This window comes from Erigeron canadensis, chromosome 5, assembly GCF_010389155.1.
Source record: "Erigeron canadensis isolate Cc75 chromosome 5, C_canadensis_v1, whole genome shotgun sequence".
Classification (NCBI taxonomy): domain Eukaryota; kingdom Viridiplantae; phylum Streptophyta; class Magnoliopsida; order Asterales; family Asteraceae; genus Erigeron; species Erigeron canadensis.
Genome location: NC_057765.1, coordinates 42,018,699 through 42,040,877, shown reverse-complemented (window position 1 = coordinate 42,040,877; position 22,179 = coordinate 42,018,699). Strand labels below are relative to the sequence as shown.

At 35.2% G+C, this 22,179-nt stretch overlaps 3 protein-coding genes across 3 annotated transcripts; 2 read left to right on the top strand and 1 right to left on the bottom strand.

Moving 5' to 3' along the window:
- Nucleotides 1-84: 84 nt before the first annotated feature.
- LOC122600031 (3beta-hydroxysteroid-dehydrogenase/decarboxylase-like) lies at nt 85-7,683 on the top strand. Its single transcript, XM_043772672.1, has 12 exons — nt 85-399; nt 1,461-1,550; nt 1,643-1,776; nt 2,242-2,412; nt 3,276-3,392; nt 3,475-3,554; nt 4,388-4,586; nt 4,733-4,850; nt 5,976-6,171; nt 6,318-6,453; nt 7,134-7,200; nt 7,278-7,683. The coding sequence occupies exons 1-12, from the start codon at nt 174-176 to the stop codon at nt 7,424-7,426; spliced, it is 1,683 nt and encodes a 560-aa protein (XP_043628607.1). The 5' UTR covers nt 85-173; the 3' UTR covers nt 7,427-7,683.
- A 4,716-nt stretch (nt 7,684-12,399) lies between these two features.
- Nucleotides 12,400-14,786, top strand: LOC122600647. The gene is made up of 2 exons (XM_043773397.1): nt 12,400-12,670; nt 14,078-14,786. The coding sequence occupies exons 1-2, from the start codon at nt 12,546-12,548 to the stop codon at nt 14,529-14,531; spliced, it is 579 nt and encodes a 192-aa protein (XP_043629332.1). The 5' UTR covers nt 12,400-12,545; the 3' UTR covers nt 14,532-14,786.
- A 3,382-nt stretch (nt 14,787-18,168) lies between these two features.
- Nucleotides 18,169-20,817, bottom strand: LOC122601837 (protein ROS1A-like). The gene is made up of 12 exons (XM_043774572.1): nt 20,775-20,817; nt 20,625-20,693; nt 20,483-20,519; nt 20,177-20,259; nt 19,491-19,721; nt 19,314-19,350; nt 19,183-19,240; nt 18,858-18,961; nt 18,718-18,783; nt 18,519-18,633; nt 18,408-18,446; nt 18,169-18,302 (listed from the first exon to the last, which is right to left on the bottom strand). The coding sequence occupies exons 1-12, from the start codon at nt 20,789-20,791 to the stop codon at nt 18,169-18,171; spliced, it is 990 nt and encodes a 329-aa protein (XP_043630507.1). The 5' UTR covers nt 20,792-20,817.
- Between the last annotated feature and the right edge of the window lie 1,362 nt (nt 20,818-22,179).

The following is a 22,179-nucleotide window of genomic DNA, read 5'->3' as shown; positions in this document are numbered from 1 at the left end:
CCCCCTCTTCTTTTGACAAAAACCTAGATAATTAAATAAAAACAAAAATTAAATCGATTCGCCTTTCCCAACTATCCAAAAAAAATAAAAACATCAAATTGCAAACCTAACCAACTTTCTCTCTCTAACTTCTTCTTCTTTGATCTAGAGAGAGAAAGTGTAGAGAGAGGGAAATGGCGACGGTTAATGACGACCAATCGAAGACGTGCGTCGTCATCGGCGGCAGAAGCTTCGTCGGAAAATGCCTTGTTAGTAGGTTACTGAAGCTCGGTAATTGGATCGTCCGAGTTGCCGATTCAACTCACTCCGATCACAACAACCGCGATTCAGACGCTCTCTCTACTGGCCGTGTTTTCTATTTCGATGTTGACTTGCGTAACAAAAATTCGATCATTAATGGTAACTTTTAGTTACTACTCTGTATATATGTGTATACATATGTGTATATGTATATGTAACTAGTTACATTTAACCGTGCGTAATTGTTACTTTAGAAAATATATGTATATGTAACTTACTACAGAAATTGTGTCTGGTTGTTAACCGTATTACTTTTCAGTTTATAATTTGCATGTGTATATGACTATATGTAATTATTTGAGTTAGTTACATTTAGCTTATTTTAAGAAATTATATGTGTATGTATGTACTCCGTAACTTATTACGCGCAATAGTGATTAGTTGTTACGGTTAGGTTTTACGGTTAGGTGGAAATTTGCTACTTCGTTGCATTCAACGGATACACACACTAGCCTGTCTTGTGCAATGCAGCACAACGGATAGCTGTAGGTTCTCACCACTATATGCAGTAGCTTATATACCTATGAACTTGAAAAAAATGTTATGGTCGTGGAAGGGCTGTACAAGGATAGTGAAAGGAACATTGGTTAGCAATGGAAGTTATAATGTGATCTGATATTGAGGGGACTTTTAATGTTCGTAAAAGCATTAGTAGGTACTTTTATTTAGAGTTTCACAGTTGGTTCAAAGCTTGCCCCATTTGTTCTATCTCATTTCATAAACTAATGTGATTTGACAGGAATAAGTAGTAATGTGACTATGCTATTATTCTGTGAGTGAGTTTTGATCTCATAAACAACTGAAAACAAGCATTGTACTACTACTTCTACTAATGTGAGTGGTCACAACTCACAAGTTGTAGCAAGTTATTGGTAAATTGCAAGGGAAAAAAGGCATGCAAATGTGTTCTATCTTAACTATTGCAATGCCAAAGACTAGGTTGCCGTCATGAATATAAAGACTTTCTTTGATAATAAAATATTTAGCAGTTTGTATTGGATGGGATGAAGACTAGCTATTGGACTATGCATCGACATCATAAAGTGCATTGGATTTATGTTTCTATTGTATATGTCGAAATATAAATTTACTTTGAACTTATTTGCCATTAATCAGGCTGAGACTAAACGAATCCATCAACTTCTTTCCTCTTTTTGCAGCCATTGAAGGTTCTTCAGTTGTGTTCTATGTAGATGATGATGATGCCTGGAATTATGATTTTTTTTCTGGGTACACAATAATTGTACAAGGTCAATCTTATAATCCCATACTTAAGTCTGAGATGGCGAGACATTATGCTTTTGTCAAAGCTCTCATATCTTATCCTTTGTATTTTATATAGGTGTGAAACATGTCATCAGTGCATGTAGAGAATGCAAAGTTAGACGGCTAGTATATAACAGTACTTCTGACGTAGTGGTGGAAAGTTCACAGGATATACATAATGGAAATGAGACATTACTATATGCTACAAAAGTATGTATCCGGATCATTGCTTCTCACTTTTGAGATATTACATGATTTCCCTGCTCTACATCAAGTGTTTGCTCTATATTTAACAATTTAGAAAGGGTTCATAGTTTAACTTTGCTTCCTACTTTTCAAAAATAAAAGTTCAAGTTTGTTCCTATGTTAATATTCCATGATTCTTTTTACTTAAAGCAACATGATGATATGGTTTTCGTTTTCTTTCCATTTACTACGTTTAAGCTTTAAACTATTTGACCACATTTTGTGAATCGGGCTTATGCTTATTTATACTCTTAGATAGATAAATTTTGGAATAAAGAATGAAGATTGTTTTTTTGCATTGATGTTGCATAGAGGCATGATTTGAAACCTAATTAAAAATTTACTAGTTTTCTGTTGTACTTATGGTCAGACATGGCGCTTAAGCATAGCTTCTTACATGAGTACATGATAATTGTTCACATGTTACAGTTTAAGAACATATATAGTGAACTCAAGGCTCAAGCAGAGGCTCTTGTTCTGCATGCCAATGACATCGATGGCCTTCTTACCTGTGCTCTCCGCCCTTGCAACATTTTTGGACCCGGAGACAAGCAGCTTTTGCCATCTCTTGTCGATGTTGCAAAATCTAGCTGGGCTAAGGTATGGAAACCATTTTGGTACTTAATTATTTTATGTACTTTTTTCATTTCTTTATGCCTATGAATTAGTCAAATCTGAAGCTTTTGATGCAATAGTTGAAGCCTCACAGGGTTATATTTAGGTTTGTTGTAGTTTTGTTGTTTTTGTTAAAAATACCAATTGATACAAAGTTAGGAGAATATGACTGGACTAAGTGTTAGAAGATCATCATCTACCATTCCTAAATGGCTTTGATAGACCAGTTAAAATTAATTGTTGCATTGTTTAGAAATGAAGTCTGGGTTAGTTGCTAAGTCACTCGCGTGCAGTTCTTTTCTTTTCTTGGAAAAGAGGGTTACCTATGTCTTTGATTTGCTTAAAGAAGAGTTGCCTCTCAATATTAGAACATGACTTAATGAATGCTTGGAGCATCAGGTATATCCATAATCCACTTAAACAATCAAATGTTAAACTTGAATTTGTTGTTCATTTGCAACCACATACCAGCCTTAGTTTATATTGTTCATTTTGTTAATTTGGTTTACTTGTGAGATATACCTGTGGCCCTTCATATCTGTTGTCTATATAGCACATAGAGCTATTTATACATCCAATATTAGCATTCAACTCTGTTCCATGTTATTTACTTGCAACATTGACATATTATGCATATTTTATATTGCTTTGGAGGGTTAGTAAATGAAGTACAGTATTGACCTAAGATGGTAGTTGCTTACTCCACTCTCAAGCCTATCGGTTATCTGACATTATGCTGATATCATGATGTTGGTGACCGTGTTTTGAATTTGTTCTTGTCAATTTTTTTTTCTAAGCTAAGTGTATATGGATATGCTTATAATAAGTAATAAAGTCTCTCATTCCAGTTTATTATAGGAAGTGATGGAAGCATGTGTGACTACACATACGTGGAAAATGTTGCTCATGGTCTTATATGTGCAGAAGCTGCTTTGGGCTCTCGTATGGTTATTGTATCTGGAAAGGTAACATTTAGTAACTAGTTCCTACTATCACAAGTACTTACTTCACCCTTTCATTGAGATTAGCAATTAAAATCCAATGTAGGTATTCTTCATCACTAATCTCGAGCCAGTGAGTTCCTGGGAGTTTTCCCTGCGCATGCTAGAGGGGCTAGGTTATTACAGGTAATGGATTTATTTTTTCTTTATTAAAGAAGATTGAATGACGCAGGACTTACTTTTTTTAGATGTCATACCTAATATTGTTGTCATTTTAGTATAACTCACTATGTTGTACCCGGTAGAAAAGCAAAATAAACCCATCTTTCAATTTCATGCATTAGAGCGCTATGTGATGTGTACATTATTATAAAACTTCTTTTGTTTTTCTGTTTTCAAGCTATCTTTTTGTGAGCTGATACAAGTTTTGCTATTCAAGGAAGTCTTTAGGAACTATTGATGCTCCTTTTTTTGGGTACAAGGCTTTACACCTGATAAATATATCACTCCAAAAACAGTTCAGGATATAGGATGTGGGTATTTCCCACATCTCAACCCGTTACATAGGCAATAAAGCAAAATATAACAGACACAACTAATGTAACACTTACACTACCTCGAAAAAAGAAGACAACCATTTTAATGCTCTTTTTGATACTTAAAGGCAAAATTATTGCTTCTCTTCGTAATTCTAGAAATGCTACTGTCAAACGTATTTGGGATTATTAATTATGTGTTAGGTTATGAAAGTAAGTCTAAGGTCTTAGAACAACTTTGTTGTTAAGATGTTCTCAAGTTCATGCTGGCTGCAACCTGGAGTCTTTTATACTTTCAGAGTACGAACTTATATCGAGGGTTATCCTCAATGATATGTTAACTCTTTTATGCCTTTTGTATTTTGATTTGCTTTTCCTTGCCTTTTGATTTTGTTTTTGGTCGATGTCATGTGTACTGGATATTTATGAACACTTGAATTTGTACATTTTTCGCCCATGATTGATCTATTTAAAGAATTGCAGGTCAACGGTCAAACTCCCTGCTGTGGTTGTCAGGCTGATTGTAAACCTCATTAAATGGATGTATTCAAAGACAAATGCCAGGAACATTAGTAGTTCTGTTTCGGTGCATAATATTGTCCAGTTAATGTCGCACACTACAACCTTTGATTGCTCTGCAGCACAGCAGCAGATTGACTACTCGCCTGCTGTCTCACTGGAGGTAAGTTTTTCTCTGATTCGTGTGATATATTGGGCGCCTTCTCCTAATACAGAATTCACAGTTCAAAATAGAAAGTGAATCTGTTGAATTTTATGATGCTTCAAGATATTTTTTTTAATACATTGCAATTGATTGTTAATGTACAGGAAGGTGCTGTAGCAACCATTGAATCGTTTACTCATTTAGCAAAGGACTCGTCTTCTACAGTTCTTGGAGAACTTTATGAACAATCAAAAATGGAGCAGCTGCTAGGTGGTGGGGAAGGTAGAAAACATTTTTTGCGCCGGTATCTAATAGTATGGATTTTTAGCTATTTTGCCTGTCAAACTGTGTATAGGAAATCTATGCCAACCATTTGCAAGTTGAATGTGACAAGATTGAAATCAGATTAAAGTTTTTTTTAGGACACCAAACAATATACAAGAAACAGATCCTGCACAAGATTGATATATTTGTTTTGAGTTCTATACTTAAGTGTGAAAACCCTATATAATAGTTTCTTTGCGTAGGTGTTATCTTAAAGTTTCTATCATGGTACCAAAAAATGTCTTTGGTAATTATTTTGAAATTTGATTATAATGCTTTCTATCTGAACATCTCTTCAAAGGAAGTTAATAATTTCCTAAAGATCATTTTCTTCTTACGTGCGCTATTTTTGGGTCTGAATAATATATGTAAATAATTAATTGTGTTTTAGAAAAGTATTGAAGGGTGTGCAAGATTTACAATCTGGTTAGAATACTGGTTTTTAATCTTTAAATGGGGAGGTGTATGCAACAAGGACAGTTGAGCTTTAATACAACTCTATGGTCTATGCAGCGTGGTACTAACTCTCTATTTTTTGTTGCTTAGTTTTATTTCCAAAATTATAAGGATTTTGTTACTGATATTGTTTTCTTAACCGAACCTCATATGTTAACCTTGTAACCAATATCTTCATCATCTGTATATTTTTTATGCTTGATAGTAACTTCTTGTAACTCACATATCCATATTATTAGTTCTTGTATGCTGAGGCGGAACCAGGATTCCACGTTGAGGGGGGCTTAACCGTATTTTTTCCCCGATCATTGTATATAATATAATGTAAAAGACATAACCATTTAATAAAATGTTAGTTAAATAGAATTTTATGATGATGGTTTACTTTTATGGACCAAATGTAAAGGTTTTACTTGCACTGTAATAGCTAGAAATTAAATATTTATAGGTTGGGGGTGGCTTGGTTCGAAAAGACCTTTATACTAATCGGTATGACCTAGCCTTGCAATGGAAAGCATGGACGGTTGGCGGGGGCTAAGCATCCGCCAGTCCCCCTACTGGCTCCGCCCCTGCTTGTATGTTATATCACTAAATATTACTCGTACTTTTTTTTCCTTGTGGGTGCAGTTGCAGAGGTCTTACTGTGGAGAGATGAGAGGAAATCATTTTTTTGCTTTATTGGGGTAGCTTCTCTATTCTACTGGTTTTGTTTGTGTGAAAGAACACTTGTCTCTTCTACAGCTCAACTGCTGCTGCTTGTCATCGTTTTTCTATACGGATTTGCTAGACTGTCACATGAAAATTTCTCAATGTCAACCGAAGTGTAAGTTCAATCCAAAATTCAGAAACCCCTGACCAATGCTTGTAGTATAAGACAGCCACATTTATGTTTGAGTACTGAAATTCTAATCAGAACTGGAATTATGTCTCTTAAACTTACTAACATCCAAGTGTGCTCTTTTTTAAAAGGTCTAGGTATGTACGGTCCGTGCTTTCTGAAATGGATATGAGGAGCTATGCGAGAACTGTAGCAAACACTTGGAATGGGGGAAGTCATGTTGTTGGATCTTTGGCACAAGGAGGAGACTGGAGTTTGTTCTTGAAGGTACTTTTGGTTGTGCTTAAGTTCCTTTCCAACAATATTATGATGGTGTTAATGTCTTTAACCTGCTAGAAATGATTAGTTTTTTTAAAATTGGTATGGTAGTAGAAGTAGTAGATTTTGGAACCCTCAAACACTTCATCACTTTGTTAGAGGTTGCAAAATGAGCAGGTTGGACAGAATGGGTGTGGGTAAAATCTGGTCGGGCTGATCCACAAGTCCCCTTTTATAATTTTCCCATGAAGGTATATGCATAAGATTTACATTTTGGCTCATTTGAGATAAAGCATACAAAGTGGGTTGACTTTTCCTTTAACTTGTCAATTTTTGAACCATAATTAATTTTATTGAGGACCCATTTGAAAAGTTTTGTGCGACACTCATCTGCTATGAGAACCGTTAACACTTCACTTTAGTCGCAAGACATGTATCATTTGCTTGCCATAAGATGGTATGCTCATAACTATACAGGTTTGTTGGCTTAAGTTGTTATATGTCAATACTTTTGACCCGTTGGACCCAGTTTTGGCACAGTTAAACACAAGTATTTCTTTAATATTGCATAAAAAGTGCTGCAAGAAGTACCTATTCTATTCGTTAAAACTCGCTTATCTCACCTCTAGGGATTGGTTTTTATCGAGTAATAACCAGCATCACGGAATGGTTTGTAATTCTTGCTGCAGGTAGTTGTTTCACTGTATCTTTTCAAGTTGCTTAGTGTCAACTCTTTCCCCACATCATTGGGAATAGGTACCTGTTTCTAATTGTTGCTGTTTTTACCACTTGATTGTAAATTTCTGTCTCTGATTATGCTAACTTCAATGCAGCATTGGCCTTCTCTTTTATATTGTTCTTCTTTTATGAGCAATATGAAGAAGAGATTGAAGGATTACTAGGGATTTTAAAGGAGCTCTTGATGCAATTTATGGAATCTGTGCCATCTTCTCTATCTAACACCTCAACCATATCCATGTAGATATCAGGTTAAACATAGCTGTATTGCAGTCTAAGCTTTGTTAGCAAGCAAGATCTTATACAATCTGTAAATGTGGATGACTATCCTGCAAATGTCAAAAGACTTCATAGTGGTTAACTGTCATCGGTTGGAAGGATTTAGATAGTCACATCTGACTTAAATAGAGCAATTAGTTGTTTTGAAACAACTCTTGTGCATGTGTAACTCCTTTTGTTCTCTATTTTTTCTCCACATATAAATGATGTTAGATAGCTAAATGAGTGCACATGTGTAATGATGTGTTGGCTAACATGAAAAAGGATTGGGTTGACTAAAGACTTTGTTGATCTAAAATCAGGTTCCGAATGTGGTGAGCGCCGAGCGGAGTTTTCCCTTTGAATTGAAAGGCCTGACTTACCTCTTTACTTGTTATTTCACCACCAAATTGTTGGCTAAGCTACTTTGATTCTTTCATTATGTTAGACCGTAGACTTTGATGTATAACTTTTGTGCCAACCAACCAACATGTTACCAATTCAAATATAGATATGCATTGCTCATAAGTAGTCCCAATTTAAAATAATTGCTGAATAATATTAACCGGAAAATTAGTTTGAAATTTCTATGAAAATGGTGCCTTTTCCATTGTGTTGAAGAAACGATATACGAGTTAAAAAATTTGGGGTATTAAAAATCAGTATTCCACACTTGTAATATGCTCATTGACTAGTAAACATTTCCCCATTCTGCATATCAGCAATGCATATCTATAGATTTTAGAAAAATTATTTACGTTTGTAGTACTTTCAAGTCCAGCAAAACTTTTATATGCATATGTATAAAATGGGAATGTAGATTTTTTTTGAAATCACAAGTCGCACTTATCAAACACGGAATGAAAGGGAATATTGTTTAAATCTACATTTCACTTAAACGTAATACCAATTCTTTGAATGGAACGTTCCATCTAAGCATTTCGGAAAAATGAAACAAACACTTACATATTATATTTAATGTATAATGTACAGAAACCTACCTATATCAGTACGAGGAAAAGTTATTTAAGAACTCACAAATAAAAAAAACTCAAGAACTATTCTGGACCACACATTCTTTTTCTCTTCAATAAAATAATAAAATTCACCCAAATCATTCAAAATGCTTTATCTCACAACCCGTAAATCGTTAGACGAAACAAAAAGCATGGGTAGTCTTAAAATTTCGTCCTCTTTCATTAGAGATCCAATTCGATATACCTTTGACGACTTTTTAATTTTTGTTTTTTTTCCTCTTGTACTTGTGTATCTACACATGTGTAGAATCATTGTTTTCACATGTAAATTAGTAAATAAACATATATATCATCTTCAATGACCTATCACCCCCACTAGCTTTGTTTATGAATATCCTTAAGGGCGAAACCCGTTCCGAATCATAATTTTTGTTCAACTTACACATGTGTAAGTTGCGTGTAAGTACCAAAAAGAAAACGAAAATTAAAAAGTCATGAAAAGTGTAACACCCAACTTTTAAAAACAAGGATTTCCAAAAACCTTTGCCTAACGACGTTAAAAGAAGCGGAATTAACTTTAAAAGTCCAAACCAGTAAAATCTGTTTGGTTTATTCATTAAATGGTGTTACTAGCCATATCATCAAAATAAGTCTAAATGGAAATCCATCGGTTGCCCAACATTAAACAACCGAACACATTATCAATACAAGTCATTACTATCTAAACATAAAGCAAATGTCTAGAGCGAGCGACCACTATGGGTAAACTATAACCAGCTTCAAGATCATCTACCCATGCCTCACATCTTCTCACATCTACCTGCTCACTATTGTTGGACCTGAGGGCACAACACATTTTAAAAGAGCAAGTGTTAGCTAACGAATTAGCTAAGTAAGATAACACATAAGTTATGAAACATTTGTCCATTTAAAACATTATATAAAAGTCATATTAAGTCGTTAAGGCACAAATCCTCAAACATATCATCACACTTACATATCATATCATCAACATCATTTATATTAGGATGGGTCATCCTAAATGTGCCTAGTCATCTTTTGCATCATCACATATCACATTTGAACATCTTTATAATCGTGACAAAAGTCACGCGTCTCATATAACATATGCATCTCGTTAAGTGTGACATAAGTTGCACCCGACTAGATGAACCACCATTCAGTAGTGCATCAATGTCGTTAAGGAATGGCAAGCCAATCCAGGAGTAGTCCGTATGTTCAAAGACATTGGTGGTTAATCACGCCACCCGGAGATACTCAAACCACGTAATTATGTTGCAAGGAGCCACCCAAGCAACCATATACGCACTCACCGGGCAAGGGCAAGTACGGGTTAAGCTTAACACTTTCACATCAAATTTACGAGCTCGATTTCACATCACATATAGTTTAGGTGTTTACACAACCTAAACAATCATCACATATACATCATTACGTTTGGGCCCTTAAACGTGCACGTGTCATGGCAATTTAATAAGTGTAGTGAACTAGATGAACAAGCCATGTAATCATGCACATTTCACATATCATCATCATACATCACATTTCATAGCGTTTCATTTCATATCATCACATCGCATACATTGTTACATCACGTACATCGTCATATATCTTTGCATATCGTATATCATTACAACATTGCATAACATTTATCATCTTAGATCGTACATCATTTCATATCATATCATCTATTAAGCATACATAACATCTCATAGCAATACGTATAATTGGGGTAGCATTTCAGGCTTTTATATGCATCTGCATAGCCCATATCACCTCCCGTATAATCCCGAATACCCATAAGCAACCAAGATATCATTAGGGGAAGTTATTATATGAAAACTATGTTTTTGTTGAACCCTCATCGTGTCAAAGTAGTGTATCTTACCTCAATGGAGTGCACAAGAAATGATAACGTAAGTTACCGAGCTTTGCAAGTATTCCGACTACCTATAATCATTAAACGACATAATGAGCTAATAAATACCCACTCACTTAAGGTCATGACTCACGTCTAAATACCTATAAACATGACTCATGACAATGCTTGATGCATCGGACATTCGATTAATACTTTAAAGCTTACATAACTCGACGAAACTCAGGATACACTCACTAAATTAACCTTTCTGGAAACTTGACATTACAATCATCTTTCAAAAACATTTCCATTAGAAAGTAGACTCTCTCACGATTCCGTGGATATCTTATTTGTCAAAAACGGAGTTACGGTTCAAAAGTTATGGCCATTTGAAAATTTCGTCGCTATTGCGTCGCAACTACCTAGTTGCGTCGCAGCTATGTGTCACTGGTTTCCAGTTGCGCCGCAGCTAGCCCCGATTCTACACAAACCTCATTGTTTAACCTCCAAAACTTAACCAAACACACCCCAAACGACCCCAAACCTTATGAACGACTTTTGCACCTCAAAATCCACCATTTTAAGACCATAATGATGCAATGAAATCATTGATTAATCCTTACTTGATTTGCATCACATAGTTAAACGTTTTAGGTTACCGAATCGATCAAAACACACGTTTTTGACATCAATTGATCTTCTAATAACCTAGACCAGTTATGGATCTGATTATATGATTGAAAGGACATAAAATCAATGTTATTATACCTTGGATACCTGGAGATTACAAAGAGGATGCAAAAGGCTTGATCAACACACCCGAAAACGTATGAAGTCGCACAAGTATTGATCAAGGAGAGGAGGGACGACCTAGGGCTTGAAGAATGTGTTTTTGGAACTGAATAATGACAGGGATTAGGGTCTAATTACCCCTAAACCTGCTGTACACACTTTTCTAAACTTACATTCAATCCCCTTCACTTCACATCTTTACATCTAAGGCTTAAACAACCTAACGGGAATACTTACGAACACTTTAATCACAATTAATCATCTTAAACACATTAACACATGAATCATTAAGGCTTTAAAACCTTACACATAATGCACATTAATCACACATAAACATTAAATCTCTTAGAGACTTAACGGACACGTTGTGTTGACTTAACGACTCAAGTCAACCGTTAATTAAAAGTTCGGGATGTTACAAAAAGTATATTAAATTGTATCTCTAATGAAAGAGGATGAAATTTTAAGACTACCCATGCTTTTTGTTTCGTCTAACGATTTACGGTTTGTGAGATAAACATTTTGAATGATTTGAGTGAATTTTATTATTTAATTAAAGAAACAGAAAGAGAGAAAGAATGTTTTGTCCATATAGTTCTTAAGGTTTTTTTTATAAATTCTCAAAATAACTCACCCATAGACCTATACTACATGATATGTTTAATTCGATAGAAGGCGTTGCTTTTAAAACACAAAATATTCAAACACCACAAGATTAATAAATAGGAATTGTCTACACATGAAATGTAATTAATGCACAATATATTCATCTTTAAAAAAAGAAGAAGAGAAATTACAACAATTATTTATGAAAAATGCATATTTCATTTTAGAAAGAAAAAAAAAATTATGTATTAATTACATTTAGTGTAATAGATAATCCCTTAATTTATAATGGTTACAGAAAATTATGATACATTCATACTTATTAAAGATTCTTATAAAAGCAGTCTTTTTATCCTCAAATAAAGGCGATTTCATCTACACCTCACTTCTCCTATAACGTGTTTATGTTGGATAGAGATCCTCTGAAGTTCAAGTAACTTTATAGGTAAAGTTAGAAAAACCTTGACCGTTAGATTTAAATTAAGTATTAAAACTCAAAGATGACTTTTTAATCTTAACCATTGTAATCCAATGGTTAGAATTTCATAAATTTACCTACAAAGTTGTCATTCTGCTTATGGTAAATTAGTAATCTTGTTATAAAAGCATTTTTTTTTAAGTATTTACCACAGTAGTTTTTTTTCATTGTTTTACTTGGCTTTTCCTAAAATAAATTTCTCTAAACATCTTGAAAGGAAAATGGTAGAAACTGCGTTCAGTTAGGATGTATGTGAGTGATCTGCTCAATGTTTCCATACATATTCCTATCAGAGTAAGATTTCCACACCTTCCACTAACAAATTATACATACATATTCAAATCCGAATAATAAATAAATAAACAAAATAATGGTGCTATGGGAGATAACATTAGGAACAGCGTATTTTTTAGGATTAAAAAGGACTTACAAACTTGCTCTCAAAATTCAGCGCCGTCTTGTTAAACGCCCTAAATTCCGTCAATTCCTTCAAAGGTATCATTACTCTTAGAGTTTTATATCTATATATATCTTATTCATATTTATTTATTATTATATCTGTTTGTATCTATGTAATTTTTCATATAGTCTGATATGTAATTTAGGGTTTTCATTTGATGAATGTTCATATCGTAGTAATAATAGTATAGTATTATTAATTGTTTGGAAAGTGATTTGTGCTGTAAATGTTGTCATAAATACGAAAATGTGAATGATTTGAATAAAATGAAGTATTGTAAATCATCATGGGCTGATTTTGTTAGATCAACAGGACACTATTATGAGGTTGGTCTGCCCGTGGGGTGTGCTTCCCCGCTTGGGATCGCGTTTCAAGAGAGATTATTTTTGATTATGGCATTTCGGATAATTAGAAAATAGTGTGTGTCCAGTAGTGCATTTATATCTTATTGTGTTCTTAGAAAGCCAAAATGCAATTTGAAGTATTTCGCTATTAGGTGTGGCTTACTTTATTTTAAGGGAAATACTGATATAGGAAAAAGTTACTCCCAATGCCGTCTTCTACGGGTTTTGTGTCCCAAATACTGTCTTCGACAGTGTATGGGGGAGGTTAAGATGTAGACAGCCTTACCCCTACCTAAGGTAGAGAGGCTGCTTTTAGGTTCTACCAATGGTAGAAAAGGACCTCCAACCTTGCTGGGCATGAGGATCGAACTCACGACCTCTGTCACCAGAGGCAAGGGCTCCAACCACTGAACCCAGTTGGTTGGAAATACTGAAATAGGCACTTACATTTAAGCCATGAGCAGTTTGGTAGAGAGAAACTGCCTGATGAGAGCTGCTTATTTTGATTATGGTGTTTCGTTGTTTGTTTTGGTAGAGGGAAAACTCAATTTCTAAGAAATATGTTAAGACCCAGAGTTTGCAGAGGTTAGTGTCGAAAATCTAACTCTTGAAAACGCAATCTCCTGTACCCTGCAAAATTGTGTGTTAAGACTTGAGAGTGCCTTATTTGATGCTGCTAAATATGTTGCAGAACCAACTGTATAAATTTCTATGTTTTTACTTTATTCTCTGATCTGTTTGTAAATATGCTTTACTCACCAATAGAGTCATTGTGTTTGATAATGTGTCAATGAAGGCTTATATTGTAGATTGTTTGTAGCCTGACATTAACGCTTGATTAGTTATACGCCAAAACATACTCTGGAAACCAAAATTTTGTAACTTTTTACATCGAGATTGGAAGCTGACACTAAATACCTGTGTTGCCAACATTTTGTTCAGGATCTAACTTTACTTGACTCCTTTATCACAGTTAAGTAGGATATCTCTTTGGATGCAGTATAGAATTAATGTTGTAACCGGGGTTAGTGAGTTTGTATGAGTTCATAAATCTTGCTAATAATGATATGGCTTTTTTCTGTGTTTGTTGTATGATAGAAAAACACGATCCATTTTTGATGTGGCACTAAAGGTTCATCGCGAGGTACAACAAAGAGACATTGAAGTTGGTAGAAATCTTGGTAATTGGATTCTTAGATGGCTGGATAAAATGAAACCAGCTGCTCAGATACGTGTAGCAAAACCTGACCCATCCAAGACTGATCCAGTCAAACCCACAAATAAGCAGTTGACCAAAGACTCCTCCGAGCAAACACCTCCACGGCGCTACGGAATAACTTATATGAGAAACAAAAATCATGATTCTAGTAAGCGTCAGTTCACTTCAGGAAATATTTGGCATGCGGCGTACCCAACTAGTGCTATGATGATGAGGCCAGCAGACCCAGCTGGAAGTCGTACTCACTACAAACACTTCAACACTTTTGAGTTAAAAAGTGCAAGGGTTGGAGTGATTCGGAAAGATATAATGCAGTGGATGATGCAGAAATAGTTGGGGTGCTATATCATGATTCCCCTTTTGTTCATGATAAATCTAAAAAGCCATGATTTAGACTGAGATTTAGATGGTTTGTTTATACGATCTTACGACTCTCGTGCTTGCTCTGTGTTGACCTTACGGCTCTTATGCTTGTTCTGTCTTGACCTTATGGTCTTTGGAGCTTACAAGCATGTAATTTTTGTTTTAGATATTATGGTTGGCTTCATAGAATACACGGATTTAGAAATAAAATTGCATCAATTGGTACTGTCTGGTTTGTGATTTACAATTACAGGTACCAAAATATGTTCCACCAATTATGTTAATGGTAAGGGCGTGTTTGGGTTTATTATTTTGAAGTGTTTTTTCATTATAAAATAGGCAGATAAGCATTCACGTAAGCAATCCTAGACAGTACATCAATTGTAAATCGTATATCTTATATATATGGGTCAGTACTTGATAAGAATACTCGTGAGTGGATGCATACAATAACTTTATGTATCGTAAGCTCCTTCTTTACCTTCCATAATCACTTTATGTAAGTCAATACCATCTAGGTACAAATGTACAATATGAAAGAAAAACCTAGCACTCTTGCACCAACAATAGTAAGCATTGCATATCTCCTTCAGAGGGAATCAACAACACGGTAGAACTTCGAGCTTCGTCTTTAAAGCTAAAGTAATTGATTGGAGAAATTTGATATGTACCACACCAGAAAACAGTAACCAATTGATAATACCAACATAATACGAAGCAATTACAAAGATAGACAAAAAAAGAGAGAAACAAAACCAACCGTAATCCGTTGTTAATTAAAGATAATCTAGTATAATGCTCCAACAACCCCTAAGTTATAAAAACCACAATTATAATCTCCATCTCTAACCCTAATGACTGGCAGCCTTATTTAAACATAAAAATCACGTAACCTAACTTGAGCCAAAGTAATTACCAAATATAATTAAATAAGTATTATAACTTAGACACTTCACCACCGACTTTCTTTCTGCTCGTATCAAAATTCTGCCCATTTTGCATGTTTTGGATTGATCCTACTTTGGCCATGTCCTTCCATGGTTGTTCCATTCATGGCCAATAAAAGTGTTCGTCTAGAATGCCAGTGGGTCTTGTTGATGCCAAAATAACCTACTAACCCCCCTCCTTAGGCTTTTCTTAGGAATTGATCTCTTAGAGTTCCCTTAGAAACACAAAATTTGTTGTTAAAGGATCATCTTGGGCAACATATGGGTCGTAAGCTCTTTCTTTACATTCCATAATCACTTTAGAAAAGTCAACATCATCTGAGTACAATTCGAAAGGAAAACCTAAGACTCTTGCACCAAGAATAGTAAGCATGGCATATGGCATATCTTTTTAAGCATCTACAACAATGTTGGAACTTTGAGCTTTGTACTCTAAAGCAAAAGTAAATGACCGTAGAAATTCTATCCATTTTGCATGTCTTGAATTGAGCTTGCTTTGGCCATGTCCTCCCGTGGTTTTTCCATTCACGGCCAATAAAAGTGTTCGTGTAGAATGCCAAGGGTCTGGTTGATGCCAAAATCACCTGCTAACCCTCCTCCTTAGGCTTCTTAAGGAATAGCCCTCTTAGAGTTCCCTTGGAAACACAAAGTTTGTTGTTTTTGTGCAAAAGACCATCTTGTACAGCATATGGGTTGTAGGCTCTTTCTTTCAATTTCATAATCACTATAGAGAAATCAACATCATCAGAGTACAGTTCGAAAGAAAAACCTAGGACTCTTGCACCAAGAATAGTATCCATGGCATATGACATATCTCCTTAAGAGGGCATATGCAACGATGTTAGAACTTCGAGCTTTGTACTTTTAAAGCAAAAGTAAATGATTGGAGAAATCTACCCATTTTGCATGCCTTGGATAGAGCTTGCTTTGGCCATGTCCTCCCATGGTTGTTCCATTTGTGGCCAATAAAAGTGTTCGTGTAGAATGCCAAGGGTCTTGTTGATGCCAAAATAACCTTCTAACTCTCCTCCTTAGGCATCTCTAAGGAATAACTCTCTTAGAGTTCCCTTGGAAACACAAAGTTTGTTGTTTTTGAACAAAGGAGCATCTTGGACCGCATATGAGTCGTAAGCTCTTTCTTCACATTCCATAATCACTTTAGATAAGTCAACATCATCCGAGTAAAATTCGAAAGAAAAACCTAGGACTCTCCTTTGAGAGAGGGCATTTGCAACAATGTTAGAACTTCGAGCTTTGTACTTTAAAGCAAAAGTAAATGATTAGAGGAATTCTACCCATCTTCCGTGTCCTGGATTGAACTTGCTTTAGCCATGCCTCAAACTTGATGGTCAGGATGAAGAACAAATTGTTTTGGCCTCAAGTAATGGCTCCACTAATCTAAAGCATGCATAATAGCATATAATTGGAGTGTCATGTTAGGAGAGATTGACATGAAATGATTTTGGAAGGATACAGTAAACGAATAAAAACATAAATATAAGACAACCCGGGTTTGCTTATGCTTTGATACCGGTTGATGTGTATCAAAAAAAAAAAAATGAAAAAGTCAAAACAAAATAAGAATCAATAATACTACTATATATGACTTATATAGTTCCTAGTACCATACCTAATAATCGGATTTAATCTAGGATGAAGTACTTAAACACCACCATGACTAATCACATTGGTGAAAGAAGATGTTATTAGTAATAAACCAACACCACACTAAGAACAATCCAATTCCTTTTTTAGTATGAAAAGTCTAGATTAGCTTCAGAAAGCTCATAAATAACACGATACCGCATGAAACCCTCCCCCAAGAGAGCATGAAAGATGAGACAAGGGGGGAGAGAAGGAGAGTGAGGATGACCATCCTCACGCATCTAGTCTCACTTCTCTCTCTCTCTCTCTCTCTCTCTCTCTCTCTCTCTCTCCTCTCAATCTCTCTCTCATTTTTTTTTTCTTTTAGTTGAAATTAGGGGGGAGAGATGGGGTGAGGGGAAGATAGCGGCATTCCTTGTAATGGGTGAGAGTAAGACAGAGATGTAAAATTAGGAGAGATGATGATGGGAAGAGAGCCACTCCCTTCCTTCAAGAGACTCAAAAACTTTTCCCAAGGTAAAACATTTATTTCTTGCTTTGAGAATGGAATATCTGAAGTCTCACAAACCATCAAAAAATGGAAAACAGATAAGCATGTAAAAATGGAACTCATTAGGGTAAAGACTCAATTAAATGACTTGAATGAGTCAAATGCTCTTCATGAGCTGAACTAAACTTGGTTCTTCCCTGTAAGAGACTTGAACCCAAATATCACAATCTAAATCTGGTCCAACACCAGTATGACACGTAAAATGAGCATGTTCTGTATTACCCAATTCCCCCACATCAGACATACTAATACTATCTACTTTTACGCATCCTCATGTGGGTCTATAGCCATGATAGTACTTATGTGTGTCTATAGCCATGAAATCCCAAGCACATCATCGTGTTTGTTGTGAATACTGTGTGAGACTGTAATCAATGAACCATTGTAACATTTGTGTTAATCTTGAAATAATTTTTCTAGAAGAAATCATTACTGTATTTGACAAAGGTGTGTCCAAAAGATAGATGACGATTGTGTAATCACCTGTTAGTCACCTTTCTTGTTTCTAGAGTTTTATCGTTTTGGTGATTTTACTGCCCCGTTGATCTTTTACTACCTTGGAAAGTGTAGGGTGGAATTGTTGGTGCAGAGGTCTTGGTGCCCTCGTTGTCATGGAGAAACCTCGTATACAAATGTATCCTGCACAAAAGTAAGTAAATGATTTTTTCCTTCAATAAGCACCATAAATCAAATGGAGACCATTCACAACTGAAACAATATCTTAGATTAAATTTTTACATATACCTTTGCAAAAGCAATCTTTAATTTTCTGCCTTGACATACCTAAGTTGCATAAAAAGTTCTCATCAGTTAGAATGTACTTTTGGTAACTTCTGCAATATGTATCTCATCTACCTTTGAAGATGGCTGTTATCGTGGTTCCACAAAGCAGCGTCTTTGTTTTCAGATCTATTAATGACTTTGTGGGCAAAACCAGTGGGTTTCTACTACTCTCGTCATCTGCAAATACCTGTGTCAACCATATAAACGTTTATACCTTATCTGTTACTAGAATCAACTAAGCTATTCACCTATATCTTGAAAAGGAAAATACCTCGTTGGTCTGGAAAAATGTTCCGTCAAGTGGGAACGACCCTCTTGTAGCAGTCCGACATGGAACCTACAAATGTGTAACACCATGTGTTATTTGGTTTTATATATAATTATTACATTTTCACACATAAATTTGCTCACCAGAAGTGTTCCAAACACCATTTCTTCTCCCTCTTCCCGTGAATCACTTGATATCAATGGATGACATTTTTCTTTCTCCTTAACCAGTGCATTCAAGGTTTCCCCTAGCGTGATATATAATTAAATTCAAGATCAAGTTAAAAATTTAGATCGTCTCCAAAGAATGTATACACTTTTCTTTAGTTTCACACATGCCACCAACATATGCCACTTTCTTAAGTTTGTAAACTGTTATCTTTTTTGTTCTAAACTTTAGGTGTCTTCTTGTTGGGAAAATGAAATTGTTCAGAGTCTTCAACATCTGAATCTTAAGAAACAGTTTTACCTAGTGGCCATATAGCAAGAAGGTAAGGAAGTCCATCATCAGGGTCTCTTTTTACCATCTGAAACACACAACCACATAATCATATATACACATATTTTTATCAAATGCAAGTAAAGTAGGAAGGCACTGACCGTTTGTACTAGTGGGTGCGAATCTGGAAGTTCATACCTGCATTGCAAACATACAGACATGCGTACAATGATTAGGATCTAGGATAGGTCTTGTTACATACCATTTCTATTGTCCCAACTTATAACAATGAAAATTACAACAGCAGTTAATATATGAATATATCATCAGATACTTACACTTTGTGTTCTGTCCTAAACCTCTCAGCAAATCTTCGGGTACTAATGGATGATGATGCTTCTCCAGAAGATACTGCAATCAATGCTTGGGAAACAGCATTTTGGTTCAGTGGGATATTCTTCTCACTCATGTAGTTCCACGCTTTTGACAAAAGCTCTCCTTCTTTGATCACTGGAGGTACCTTAGGATCATGGAACATGTCTTCCATATCTTCTTGCATAATGAGTTTACTGCTACATTCAGGAGATGGAAAATCAGGAGTAGTTAAACCTAAGGTCGTTCTGCCATGAGTAACAGGAACCAAGAAGAGATTTCGTAATTTGCACAACTGCTCGTTTGTAGATAAAAAAAATGACTTGGAATTGGCATGGTTTATAGTAGGGTACAAAGAACTTATTTTTCTATCTTCATCTAGGCCTTACAAACTGAATAGCCCATTTTGTGGAGATATGATATGCTAATTTCAGATTTTTATACACAACTTGTGACCAGTACAAACAAGTAATCTTAGCATCTTATTAAAATGTGCTAAGTTAACTCATCGCATGCCCAAAAGTTTAAAAAACTACAAATAATATGTAGCAAAAGGAGGGACTGAAACTCTGGAAGTATATCATGAATGATGGTGACTGTAAGAACATGTAAAATAAACAAAAACAAACTAGAAAGTGAACTGTTCTAAAACCTTCCAAATTTACTAGCATAATGTTTGCAATCTTCCTTAAGTGGACACGAGCCGCAATTTGGTTTCTCTTTTGTGCAGAACACCTGTGCAAATTTGACATAAAGCATATGTAGATTAGAACACATCCAACATAAACATCAGTCGATCTGCAACGTTTTATTAAAGAATTACTCTTGAAAATGCAATAAGAAACACCCATTAGTAACTTGCATTTTCTCGCAATTTGATTGTAAATGCAGAAGTTAAAAAGACTGATACTAACGGACGTTGAGTTTTATACACTTAATTATTGTTTTAAAATCGTACCTTTCCAAACGTAATCATTTGATAATGAAGTTCGTGCCTGCATTGCATAACATGTCAGTTTGTGTTAGTTTGTGGGAAGAAGTATGCAGCCATTATACATTTGTGTCACGATAAAGTATTAATCTTGAAATAAGGGAATTACAATGTGTCCACATCAAGGGTAGAAATCCTCTGTGAGAGATACTTTTGAACACGTTGAATTACAGGGTACCTAAATGTAGCAGCACATTGTTAAGGTTATGATAGCAAACAGTTATAAACACATTTAGTTTATTTGAAATAAAGGTCTTACTCTTCTAGCTGGTGCATGAGAAATCCATCAGGAAGCTTTTCGATTGGGACCCATCCAAGACGTACTACTATTCTACTCACATGTGTATCAACCTAGTAAAAATTGAACCATGGACACTGATCATATGACCAAATAGGGTAATGCTAAATTTTACAAGACTTGCTAATTATAACGAAGAATCTCACAGGAAAAGCTTGTTGACGTAAGGCCAATAATCTCACACATTCTGTGCTTTTTAAGCCCAATCCAAAAACCTCCATTATATACTCCCTGCAGGGGAAATTTAACTGTTTACGTAGTACACTGGCAGTAGTGATAACAAGTTAAGTTAAAAATCTAGAGAACCGTACGTACATAGCTTTAGCAGGTTTTGAATTTCTTAACCACTCGAGATCAATAAGCCCGGAATCATTATCATATATGCAATTAAGGAAATTCTGCACAAGTCGTTTTTATCTCTTATATAAACCAATTAATTTCTTATTTATTCATATTGTGAAATATATATGTACTCTTACCAGGATTCGTTCTGTAAGTTTGTAGTTCATGCCTCTTTCTTCGATGGCATCAGAGATTTCCTGAAATTCTGCGCATCGCACTGCATTCCAGTCTAGAGCATGGTCGGTGTGATTTTCTTTTATGTAATCTCCGCTGACAGTTTGTTTTGGAAATTTTGAAGCGAGAGACATGAAGGCAGAACTATCCAGCATTACGTAATATTATTATTGATGTGAAACAGACATAATGCATCACGATAATGAATCACTCTTGTCAAATGACCAGACTAATAAACTTACCTAGATAACTTGTCTGCTGCACTTTGAGTTAAAAAAACCCCAACGACCGAGTCCACGACAGAACCTTTCCAACCCATGAAAGATCTATTTCCTGTTAAAAGTTGCTATATTATCTTTTCTGAATACATTTAATGTAAAAGATATAAAACTGGGGCAGTAATTCGTTGAATTCAAGAAAAATTGATCTAAAATTGATCAATTTCAAACTCAACGCCGGAAAAAATGGCGAAATCGATACTCCGGTGATGAAATTAAAACTCCGGCAGCCGGAATAATCACCGGAATGAATCAAAGGAGCTAGTTCTGTGCTCTGATACCATATTACGCGGAAGCAAAAAAGGAGAGAATTTGGGAATTGTTTTGCATTATTGAAAAATTGTAAATACAAAGTGTGTGTGATAATCTATATATACAGGAATAATAACCGCCTTTTATCTCCTAACTAATTATTAAACTAACTTTAACAACCTTCTAACAACTTTTTTAATATTTACACTTTATATCCTATAGTTACAACTTGAACACTAAATACTCTAACTATGAATATTCCATATACCCCCCTCAAGTTGGAACTTCCTTCACACCCAACTTGTGACTTAAGATTGAAT